General features: G+C 37.3%; 3 protein-coding genes across 3 annotated transcripts; 1 reads left to right on the top strand and 2 right to left on the bottom strand.

Moving 5' to 3' along the window:
* Positions 1-28: 28 nt before the first annotated feature.
* Positions 29-3,634, bottom strand: uqcc2 (ubiquinol-cytochrome c reductase complex assembly factor 2). Its single transcript, XM_066663748.1, has 5 exons — positions 3,469-3,634; positions 2,614-2,758; positions 1,347-1,421; positions 928-997; positions 29-445 (listed from the first exon to the last, which is right to left on the bottom strand). Exons 2-5 carry the CDS (start codon positions 2,749-2,751, stop codon positions 327-329), a joined length of 402 nt encoding a protein of 133 aa, XP_066519845.1. The 5' UTR covers positions 2,752-2,758; positions 3,469-3,634; the 3' UTR covers positions 29-326.
* Positions 3,330-4,994, top strand: tomm6 (translocase of outer mitochondrial membrane 6 homolog (yeast)). Its single transcript, XM_066663749.1, has 3 exons — positions 3,330-3,571; positions 4,602-4,724; positions 4,863-4,994. Exons 1-2 carry the CDS (start codon positions 3,474-3,476, stop codon positions 4,696-4,698), a joined length of 195 nt encoding a protein of 64 aa, XP_066519846.1. The 5' UTR covers positions 3,330-3,473; the 3' UTR covers positions 4,699-4,724; positions 4,863-4,994.
* Positions 4,989-11,716, bottom strand: si:ch73-15b2.5 (rho guanine nucleotide exchange factor 19). Its single transcript, XM_066663744.1, has 14 exons — positions 11,459-11,716; positions 11,094-11,197; positions 10,841-11,011; positions 9,661-9,728; positions 9,308-9,564; positions 6,859-7,019; positions 6,603-6,755; positions 6,393-6,522; positions 6,222-6,296; positions 5,984-6,076; positions 5,750-5,904; positions 5,371-5,535; positions 5,193-5,242; positions 4,989-5,092 (listed from the first exon to the last, which is right to left on the bottom strand). The coding sequence occupies exons 1-14, from the start codon at positions 11,459-11,461 to the stop codon at positions 5,085-5,087; spliced, it is 1,593 nt and encodes a 530-aa protein (XP_066519841.1). The 5' UTR covers positions 11,462-11,716; the 3' UTR covers positions 4,989-5,084.
* Between the last annotated feature and the right edge of the window lie 885 nt (positions 11,717-12,601).

Here is a 12,601-nt window from a genome sequence, read left to right on the forward strand (position 1 = left end):
CGTAATTCTTATCAGTAAAATAAAACATTTACAACCTTAAGGTTGCTTGTGTTATGTCTATATTCACTCTTTACTAAAGTAACAATACTATATTTTCAACTATATAAATCCCATGATAAACCATTATGTAGTTCCAGCTCATTCTAGAATATTTTTAGCATGGTGTAGCTTTAAATGGCTTAAAAAAAGGCAGACGATTTTCATACAACTACCCCTATGATGTATATGCAGCTGAGTTATGAGAAAATACAGAGCATAAATAAGATGTACTAATAAAATACATTTTTTAATAGAAAATTAGCTTGGATAGACCTTAGACTGAAATTTCACTGTTTTTCAGATTTCTCTGTTTTCTCAGGAGGTCCATCTTCTGGTTTAGAAGAAAATCGCTCCATCAGAGTCTTCCATAATCCTTTCTTTTCGTCATCTGTCTGTTGCATATTTCCTGAAAGTGATACAAACCAATAAATACTGGGATACTTTAACTCCTTACAGTAATTCCAGTTCTGGTTTAAAGCATAAAACAAATAGAAAAAAAGCAGCCTTCATATCTCTTCATTCATGCATCATGCCAAGTCATGCCATTTCTCTCAAGTAATATTTCAGTAATTTTATTTGTTAACTTTTCATAAACTCTGACGCACCAGTAATTTACTGTTAATTTCATATCAGAATCTTTTTTTTTTTTTTACTGTCCATAATAAGCATTACTGATCTTTAATTTTTTATCTCTGGCCAAATATGAGACTTACATTGGTTACTAAAAATGTTACTGTCCACTTTGTACATGAGGTTTTTTGCAGTGTGTGAATACACTATTTAAAACTGCACAACTCTGATTTCATCCTTTAACACAGAAAGGACTATGATCACTATAATAAATGAAAATGCAAAAATGTTTACATTTAAAGAACCTTAAAATCTCACCTGTTGCTAATAACATCCGACACTCTTCCACTGTTACACCAGTAAAACTTGTGTCTTTTGCTCGAGGGAACTAGAAAAATCGTATTTAATTAGCATGAATTAAATAATATATACAACAATATCTGGGGCTATATTAATGTAATATAATTTATATTATAAAATAATTTAATAAGACAAGTCCATTAGTAAAAAGACTATTCAAATACACCATTCAACAATATTTGACATGTCAAACACAGTTATTCTTTATTCTGAACAATTAAATACTTGTACTTTGTTGAAACTCTAAATTAAGAATTATAAATTATCTTGGACAGGGATGCAAGTTTCTTGGCACACAGCAAAATAATTTATTCAATAATGAACAGTTCCACTGCACAACAACATACAGGGAGTCATCTGTATGGCTTCAGACTCACCTTTTCTTTGTACACATTGCTGTTGATTCGAGCCAAACTTTCATACATTTGATCGCATTTTTCTGGGTCTGAGATCTGTAAGAAGAAAAAAAGTATTTTATAATGTCATATTTTCTATGATTTTGCCACAAACTTGATGTTTTGCCATGTGTAAAATGCATGTACAGTACAGAACTGCCCAACTTCTGACAACAGTTATACACTTGATACTTGGTTGAGGCTCTCTTACCCTGAATTACTGCATCAATGAGACATAACATGGAGGCTATATGTTTGTAGCACTAATGTAATTAAAGCTTTGATAGTGGCCTTCAGCTCATCTGTATTGCTGGTTCAAGTGTTCCTCATGACAATACTCCATAGACTCTCTGTGGAGGTCATGCCCAGAGACTTGGCTGGCCAATCAATCACAGTAATAAGGTCAGAAAACAATTTGGAATCAGTAAGCAGGTACCAAATCCTGTGGGCAATCTGTATCATCATAATGCCTGTCAGCTGACAAAAGCGCTTTAAAATGTCCCGGTAGATGACTATGTTGATTTTGGACAAGATAAAACACAGTGGTCCAAGACCAGCAGATGACCAGGCACCCCTAACCCTCACAGACTGTGAAATTACTAATTCATCAACATTTCTTCACAAATTTCTCAAGGCTGCGGTCATCCCTGTTGCTCATGCATCTTATCCAACCTCATGCTACTCTTCCAGTCAACTTTCCTGTAAAATTCTTTGTGAAAAGCCAGCTTTTTCAGCAATGAAATTCTGTGGCTTATTCTCCTGTGGAGGGTAATGATGATAGACTTCTGGACAATTCTCCAGTCAGCAGCATTCCCCATCTTTGTGGTTTTGTGTGCTAAATTAGACCAAATATTTTAATGAGCTATACTAATCAAAAGTCTACATGTAATGACTGTGTTTACATTTTGTGTTAAATTATATAACATTTATAATTTTTTTATGAATTATATTGTATCGTATATCGCCATTTTTTAGTTTTTGTTGTCATATCACCCAGCCCTAATGAGAGGCATTAAATATCCTGGTGTTGCATCAAAATGGATTAACAAATCGATGCATTTTTGAATATGCACTCCACAAACTGATATAACCTTTTAGGAATGGAGATTCACACATGAACAACCGCACGGTTTTCCAGAAGGGGACTTCAGTCATAAAGGTAGAAACAAACAGCAGTGCAGTGAAGGACACATCCCGTAATTTCACTCTCCGTCATTACACTTTACTCCTCATGGTCATGATTCAGTACCTGAGTGTTTTCACCCTCTCGGAACGCACTGGCCACCCTCTGTCGTAAAAATGTCCCCAAATCTCGGCCTTTTTTTGTTTCGTCTCTCGGCCATTCCTCACAGAGCTTGAGAAACCTGCGGTACCTGGTGGCAGCCATGTTCTCCCTGAATTGGAAAGGGGAGACTGAAGTACGGAGAGCTAGCAGGGACACACCTAGTGGTCGATTTGAACTGGTGTCATTTACACATTTATTCTTGTGAAAAGGTTCGGACAATCATGACCAATATGACACGCTTTGTTTATTTTCTCAGGAAAAATAAATTAACACATTTTCGGTCTACCTTGAAGCCGAATTCCTCACATCATTTCTGTTAGAGTAACGGTCACATAAATTTGCAGTGAAATTCAGCATAAGGTCACACACACACATACAAAAAACAACAACAACAACAACAATCATCTAAAGCATTTAGATGTTTTTAAAAGGTGATTTGTTTTAAAGGAAGCTGGCACTGAATAAAACTAAAATCAACCACATTTCCACAGTTTTCGTGTTCGTGTCCAGTAATTAAATGCAGATTTCCATAGACAGAATGTAAAGGTTGATGAGTTTGTGTGGTATGTTTCATCACTTAAACAGTGCTTACGTATAACACTTCTAATATATATATATATATATATATATATATATATATTTATTTATTTTTTCACGGCACGGGCGCTTTAACATCGAGTTGAACTGCACGGCTTTCCGTAGCGTGATAGCGAGGAGTTTTTCTCGCGTGTTTGTCGCAATACAGCTAACGTTTGTAGAGGACCCATTAGTTAAAAGCGAGTTCACTACCTCCTGTGTGTTATATTCTGATAAAATTACCGAGAATGAGCGGAGCAGGGAAGAAGGCCGAAGCCAGGTCCGGAGTCGCGGGGTGGATCAGCTCCTTGTACCGGTTCACCACCGACAGAAACGACTTTAGGAGGTAGGTCATTCAACACCAAAGACTAATAACGCAGGGTAAAAAGGTTAAGACATACTGGATATATAGCGTGTGTGTCCCCATTTAAAATGGAAAGGGGATTTGGGCCGTGCATACCTTCTGCAGGCAGCAAATCCTGATAGACTACATTTAGCTTACCTTACTTAAAAACTATGGTAGCACGTTTCAACAAGGTAGCACAGCTTGAGGATGACCTAAGTCACAACCCGTTTGATCTTACCAAATTAAATCCTTAAAGAGGACGTTTTAAAACTTTGGAATGCCAAGCAAATAATGCTGTATTCTATATTTAAAACACCAAACCACAGATGTTTTTAATTGCTGTATATTAACATTGCAACGCACAGGAATATAAACAGTCAATTGTAATATGCTTATCTTTTACATCTATTAATAAACCGATATGAGTACAAGTATATGGTCGAATAAAATTGAAGCTCAGGTCAGAAATTATATACCATTACCAATATTTTGTTTTTATTAGCTACAATGACAGTTCACTGTACCATCCTTCAAATTAGGTTCATTTCCAATTTTAATGAAAGTTGTGCTATAGGTATGCTAACTGAACAATATTAATAATGAATTACTGATCCCTGAATCAGTTTGTCTCATACCTTTATCCAAGGCTGGCCAAACATTTAACATATGCATACGTACAATACAATACAAAAAACAGTAGTCTAACACATTTGTGCCAAGCATTTTGTTTTAAACCATTTAATAGTGTTTATTGAGCAGAAGATATTGGTATTTAGTTTGTAATGATGTGCCCAGGGACTACAGCTAAATTAGCTTGTACTAAATCTGGCACGTTTACAGTGATGTGGAAAATGAAAGGTTAATGTGCATTGTCCCTGATATAAAATATTGGAAAGTGTCCAAAGGTGCTTGTTGTACTAATATTAATATAAATATATATATTCGCAAATCAGAAATCCCAATCAAATTAGGCCCATTTAAACAAACATTCAAAACCCTTGAACCATTAATCACTCTTTGCTTTCTGCAGGAATCTACTTGTGAATTTAGGTTTGTTTGCAGCAGGTGTTTGGGTAGCAAGGAATCTGTCAGACTTTGACCTGATGTCTCCACAACCAGTCACATAGTTCCAGCCATATCCTGGGGTTTGCAGGTAAAGTTTTGGGATTGTCTACTCTTCAAAAGTAAATAAAATTGTATTTACCATGGATATATTAATACAATGCCTTTTATAGCTTGTTTCTTTAATTATATGAATTTACCTTGCTTTTTAACAATTTTTTGTTCTCAGGGGATACACTTCTGATGACTAAATGAAGATTGCAACATGGGGATATGAACATATACCAGCGGACACAGATATAAATTATTTAACAGATGACTGTTAAAGCTGTTTCTCACCTTTTTATATTGAATAAACAGGAAAAAAGACATTAGACGTGTCAAACTTTATTTAGAAGTAATACATTTCAGGTATGTGTTGAAGTTTTCAAAGTTATTCAAGAAGGTTTAGTCATACACCTGGAAAAAAGGGGATGCACACAGGTTATGCATGTAAAAATGAATAGCATGCATAAGAATACCATATTAAAAATTACAGCAATATCACTGTTACTATTACCTGTTGTGCCTTTTTTAGATAAATTGTGTACCCAGACCTCTCTTTCCTGCCTGCAGACAAATATTTATTGTGAACTGAATCAAACTAAAAACCTACATTTAAAGTACTAAATCTGTTCAATTATTTAGATAATTACAACATTAAGAACTCAACTAGAGAGCAGTGAAAATTTTGTTACCGTGTCTGTGCAGCCAGTATAATAGCAGTAGAGGTTTTGGAGCGGTTCTTGGTGAGGTGAAGTAAAAATGCATCTGAAGGCAGCCCCAAAATCTGAGTTTTTAACTCCTCTACACGAACATGCGCAGGGAAAACAGCATGGTCCTGCACACTGAATCTCTGTCCACTGTTAATGTACATAATCAAGTGACAATGTATAAAGAGGTAACTTGTTTTGACAGCTTAAGCTTAATTTTTGACAACAATTTAAATGTTAATTGAGAATTATCACTGTACATTTAGTATCGTTTTAAATACTCAGGTAAACCAACCATATTGTGAAATATTACCTGTGGTTCTATAGTAAACCCTGCTCTCCATAGCAAACCATAGAAACTTACTTCTTGTGAGAAAGAAGCAACAGGTCATTGAAGAGATGCAGGTAGATGTCTGTGCGTGACACTGCAGACCCTGAGGTGTAGTAACTTTTTACTGTCAGCTTTTTCAAGGCCCCCGCTTGAATCAGATAACGACCACTTATGATTAAAGGTATTGACTGTAAACAATGATAAGGAAAAAACTCAATATCTAAAACAATTACACAATTTGGCAAAAACAATGATAAAAAAAAATACCTTTACACTGCCAAAATCCATCAGCTTTTCCAAGGAAACCAGTTCCTCTGTCCGTTTCATTCGCTGAACATTATTGTCACATTCCACCACAATCTATAGAATAAAAAAAAAAAAAAGGGGGGGGGGTAAATAAGGGATTATTCTAGCTTCAGATGAGCTAAAAACAAATTAACATTAAATTGTTTTTGTAACTGATACAAAATGAAAATTTCAAAATGCCCCCCAAAAAATATGGTACCTCATGCACAGCTTCAATTGCTTCTTTGAGGTTGCAAACATCAGTGGAGTGCTCATCAGTTCTTTTGAGAATGTTCTAAATCAGTGACAACATAGAATCAACAAACATACAGTAGAGGACATACAGGAGTATTAGATTTCTCAGGAATTTCCTACGTTTGAGAAAGCGCACCTCAAGAATAAGCCTTAGTCTAGTGATTCTTTGGAATGGAAGAACCAGGAATGACTTGAGTGTCTGTCTCCGACATACAGGATCCTTCTCCAGCTTTTTCACAGTCAGTGCAAACCTCTTGTTTTCTTGCCTGAATAGAAAGCCACTGTTACACAAGTAAAGAGGTTGGGAATGATTTATAGATAAAGAGACTCATGAAAAAAAACTGACAATAGTTTTGCAACAAGGGCCTCCTGGTACATCATGTTTGTGACATAAGGCACATAGACCCGACGAAAAGCTGCTCGGTGTCTCAGAACAATGTCCCCAACTGTAGACATCACCACATTCTGACCCAGCCTTGTCTCCAAGTCCAGAAGGAATCTGAGGGGGAGGGGGAGGGGGGATCAATTAACCATTTTAGAGTGAAGTCGACACCAATTTAAAAACACATATGATAGTATATTTATGTACACTTAGTTCTTACCCCTCACTGATCCTACAGACCTCCTTTAGATTGGAAAACAGAACATGATTCTCTACTGGAGATAAAATGTGCTTCAGCTCTGCAGAGCCCTGAAACAGCCCAACTGCTACTTGCAAACTCTTCTGATATGAGGTTTCTGATATAATCAGTTCAAACATGGCCTATGAAAGCAATAAGAAAACTATAAAACAATCCTCTGAGTATAGACTCAAGATTTTAATCCAATATCATTATACCACAAAATCTTACAACTATCAAACTGTTGCAATACATTTTCTTGAGCACTCTGCATATTATATACTACATGAATACATTTTTAGACCAACTTTAGAAAATCAGGATCTTAGTCCACTGAGCCATCACATTTTAAACAATTTACTTTGGTCCTGTTTAAACCTTATAATATTGTACTTTATATTTTCAAATTATGGTGAATTTTATCTGTTCTCGTCAGCACACTTCAGATAAATAATCATATTCCAACCTAACAGTATAAGTACTGAATCGATCCATCTAATGTTTGATACTTCATTTTTATTTTAAAAAAAAAATCTGTTATAAAAGTTTACAAATATGCAACCTTGCCTGTAAAATACCTTTAACAAACAAGTGTACATTAAAACTATCATCATTTATATATATATATAAAAAAAAAAAAAAAAAAAAAACGGCCCCACAGCAACAATTGGAAAGTGCAAAAACACCAATATATAAACCTGTATTATTTATACATTATAATCGTTCACATGTGTAAATATTCCTCTCATGATTGCAGATGTGAAACTTAAATGTGATTTGTATGTACAAGGATCATAATATTTATGGTATTTAATGGATTTTACTCTCTTGATTTAAACATTTTCCCAGCTAATTCTTATTTGTTCCCTGCCCTCAGCTGCTTTCTTAGCTCAAGTTTTACAATAGTTGGGTTTTGACAGTGTGAAGAAAGGAGTCAAGTCAGTTTCTGTCAGTGAATTCTGTTGGCTGAAGTCTCTAGGTTTTGTGATTGCCCGCCTACTACAAGAGGCCCCCTTCTCCAGAAAAACAAACATGGAATATGTTTACCTTTAAGCCATTTTGTTTAATTTTAAAATGGAAAACTGGAGACAACTCTTTATTTGATTCCTGGTTTGGAAACAGAAAAAATTGAGGGAAAAAAATGACTAGATGACTAAAGATGTGAGAATTTCTCCACTGCTCTCAATGTTTACATAGCTTCTGCTAAGCAAAATTATCTGGAATCATATTCTGAAATACATTTTACACACTGCAAATAGAAGACAAACAGCAGTAGTATCTGCCATTATGTGACATGGATAAATCTTAAAACGAAAACCTCTTTGACACAGTCATGCCACATGGGGCAGATGGTGCTGTGAAAATTCTTTATTTTCAGAGTATGGCTCCAATAATAGTAAGACACAGGATAAGATGTAAAATATCCTATGCCAATTTAATAGAGCTTCACATAGAACCAACACCATCGGGCCCTCTCTTCCTACCTGCAACCACAAAACTTCTGTTATCACCCTCTGTTCAAATACACACAACCACTAAGGTTGCTGTGGCCATTTATGATCCGATCAGCAACCCGCTTCCCTTAACAACTAAAGGTTTCTCATGGAGCCCAGTCAATGAGTACTCAAACTACACTCTGCATCACTAGCTCTTCCCTGGGGTCATCAGATAGGGACTTCCCCACTTTGCCAAATTAAGCCCACAACACTTCCAAGAGGTTCAGCAGTGAATTCTGGCAGCCCAGACCCACTCCCTTCCAAACCAGATTTGCAGCCTTACCATTCCCTTAAACTTCAACATCTGTAAATCCACACTGGCCTGCCTGGTGACTAAGATGACCTAGCCCCACTGGCCCCTTTAATGCATGCTCAGCGCCAACAGTTACATGTGATTTCTAAGTGCTACATCACCAACAACCACAATGAACACCTCCACAGGTGTAGAGTGCATTTCTGTATCTCTGTTTTCAAGGGGAATAAAGTCAAAGTAAACAGTGAAGATAATTCAACTACCAAATAATCAATTTGAATGTCTGGATGTTAGGATCAACTCATGACCAGTGTTTCAGAGAGTGGAAACACTACAAGGAAAAATAAATATTCGAGAATGAAAGACAAAATGAAAATCGGTGTGCACGAATTTCACATTTGCGCTCGGAAAAGGGATATTAACACACAATCAGTGTTAAAACTTACAGGTTTATATTCTCCATGTTGTGTTTTTGCAACGTCTAGATTTGACATTGATGTGGTGCTATAATCATTTGTACTGTACAATTAGTGGACATACCTTTTAAACAGGAGCCTTCATTCTGGTGTTTTAATTAAGGTGTAAGAAATAAGGCATAAAATGCATCAAGTATTCTAATACAGTGATCTCCCTTTGCTCAACTTTTTCTTCAATTGTTTCAGAACAGAGAGAGACAACACACCTCTTGTAGCCGAACTTTGCTGGCTGTGAGTGAATGTAATAAGCGTTTCTCCTTCACTTCTGGCAGCTCCTGCCATAAGGCATAAGGTGCCACATAACGCCCTGGAGGACTTTGTACAGGCACTGGACTGGATGCAGTGGGAACAGAGAGTTGAGGAAGACATTGTGATGCTACAAGATCTGCCAGTCTTTTGTGTTGCACCTTCTGGAGATCTGCCTTCATACATTTCAGCCAGTACTCCTGATACAAGGGCACAGCTACACAGAGGAAATAAGAGCTCATGCATTGTCCATCTAGAAGGCTACATTCAACATCAAACATTTTAAAATAAGTAAAAAGGAGTCTGAACTTACAACTTTTAATGTATTTTGATTCAAACTTCAATTGAAATGGTTCTTCCTTCTGCACATCATCTGTGAACCTAATCACACAGATACTCAGTGAAAACCCACTTAGCCCATAGTAGCCTTGAAATGCCATGCATTCACCTTCCTGTAATAAGATTTTCAAATATTTTAAAGACAAAATAATCAAACTTGTCATAAAATATTTCCCTTAGTGACTTTACTGGAAGGTAAATATGCAGTAACTTTACTGTGCTTCAACTTTTATCATCAACTATTCTGAGTTGGAAAGCATTGTACATTAAACTAAAATTTGACTTTTTAAAATTTGCACGTTTTGAGAATTCAGCAGAATTCACTAGGTCAGCAGCACCATGTTTAGTCACACTGACGATCAGCATGAAAGTGAAACCAGCATTGATGCTAATTCATAAAATATGATTCTGATACTCTAGGGTGACCAGATCTGAGATGGTGAAAAAGAGGACACGTCTCGGGGGGCGGGGGGGGGGGAGATGAGCTCTCGCCCCTCCCTGCCGTTGTACACTTAGCTGAACCTATGTGTGCTTTTAGGTGAGGGTAGGTACATGATCTTTGCCTGACGTAAACAAGGACTACTGACGTGCAGATTGACCAATTAAATGTTTACAAAGAAAGTTATCGACCAATAACGGTAGCTCTACAGTCAGACCGTCCAATAAGAAGATTTTAGGCTACTTCACCACGCCCCCTTCTCACTCAAGCGAACCAATCGGAGTAGGGGAGGGCGGGTCTAGTTTGTGAACGAAACGCTTCTCGAAGTTCTAGGTAAGCTCTAGAATGACAAAATCCCGGACGTTTGTGAAATTCCGGCCGGACATTTTTTTAAGTCTAAAAAAAAAAGAAGAGGCCGTCTGGTCACCCTATGATACTCATGCTAAGAAAAATGTAATAACCTACTGGTTAAGGGAGTATAACAAACAACAAGCATACGTTTTATCTCAGTAAAACGAATACATGACAGCTTGTAAATAACATCATTATAAATTATCTAGATAAAATAAGAACGTCTTCTAAATGTACTCCCCAATAGCAGAAGATCCTAACCTAACAGTATACTGCAGCTGAAAAAAGCGACTGTTTGCTCAGGCTTTGATTTTAGATGTTCAGGGTTAATAGCTTAAACGTTTAAAATGCCAGGTGTCCTCACCGTTTGTCCGTATGATCTCTTCCACAGTCCAGAAGAGGGGAGCTTGGCCTGCATAAGGCCGTTTGGTCCTCCACAGAGAAAAGCTGAGCAGTATGGAGGTAAACACCATGAAGGCTCCAGGACTCTGACTTAGCAACAGATCTCAGAGCATCTGCAATTCCTCCACAGGCACTGAGACAAGAAATCAAAATAATTTCAACACGTCAACAGAGTCACTACAAGAAAAACTGAGCTCATTATTTAATAACTCTACCCAATAATCCTCTCCGGCGCTTGGGAAGCCTCCATGTTTGAGTCACCGTGGTATTCATCCATCTTGCATAGAGTTGGTTCGCCGATTACAGCATCTTTTTGAGCCTAGAGCAGAGTGTTTACTACATGAAACTCAAGGCAGGCAAGTTACACTCACGGAGTGTGTTCCTTTAAATGCGTTGCTGTTTCTACAGTCATAGTATAAGCTTCAGTTATCGTCATAAGAATTGATTGTAAACGGCCACATTTGCTCAGGCATGCAATACTGGGCTAAACAAACAACTACTCATTGCTCAAGTAAGTGATAATTAATTTCACCATAAGCAAGTGTGTTTATTTTGCTGTTGTAGCAGTGAAAAAACCTACCATTGAGTGTTCGAATCAATAAAAACGAGAAGTTGAAGCACTACCCTCACCCAGGCCTTTATGATCGAGTTTGCTCCAGGCTAAAGCATATTTGAACCCTCAGGTGTGGCCCGTTGATTGGCATGGTATTATCCCGCCCCTGACTAAATTTAAACAGCTAATTTTCTACATTGGTCTCGATTTATGTTAGTTTCCTCCTGTGCTCACTGTGGTTCTATACACCAAAAATACGCAGTCCACTTTCATTAGCTTTTTTTAAAACACCGATTTCATCAGGTTCCGTATGGACTGTGTTTTTTTACTAGGCCTTCAAGCCTGATACATTTAGACTGGCTGCCAATTTAAAAGTAGTTCAAACAATCCTTATAACACGGTCATGACCAAGCAGGCTAAACTACGACAGAGTTTTGGGCCACGGCATTAATATTTATATATATTCTGACAAAAAAGCCAGAAAAACGTTTGGATTGTTATAATATTTAGACAGACAGGAACAATTATTTATTATATGCTTCCATTCACATGACTTGACAACTGAACCCAGTGCAGTAAAGCCTCAGAATTATTCCAACTTTAATCACAGAATTCTGACTTTATTCTCAGTATATTCTTTATTCTTTTCAGTGCCATGACCCTAAAGCTGGCATACTAAGCCGCTGTAGGTTGAATAGACCGTTTTATGACTAATATGAAGTACTTCAGTAATTAATTTGGTTGCTCCCTCCATAGGATGTGACTTCCGTCCAGTGACTCCGGTGGGCTCCGGACCCACAACCCTGAACTGAATAAGCTACATACAATGAATGAACGAGACCGATTAAATGTAGGAACCGTGAAGTTCATTTTGAAACCTAAAACAGAAGTGAAAAATTACAAAAAAAAAGACTTTATGTAAGTATGACAAAGACAGGGTAGCTCGGTGGTGCAGCAGGCAATGTTGCAACCCCACAGTTCCAGGATCCTGGGGTTGTGTTCAAGCCCCACTCCGGGTGACAGAGTTCTCCTCGTGTCCGTGTGGGTTTCCTCCGACAGTCCAAAAACATCAGTGTCCATAGGTGTGTCCCCCTGTTATGGACTTGCGCCCCCTACAGGGTGTGTTCCTGCTTTGAGAGCAAACGCAAGAGATGGATAGATAGACGTGTG

This window comes from Hoplias malabaricus, chromosome 3 (genome assembly GCF_029633855.1).
Source record: "Hoplias malabaricus isolate fHopMal1 chromosome 3, fHopMal1.hap1, whole genome shotgun sequence".
Taxonomy (NCBI): domain Eukaryota; kingdom Metazoa; phylum Chordata; class Actinopteri; order Characiformes; family Erythrinidae; genus Hoplias; species Hoplias malabaricus.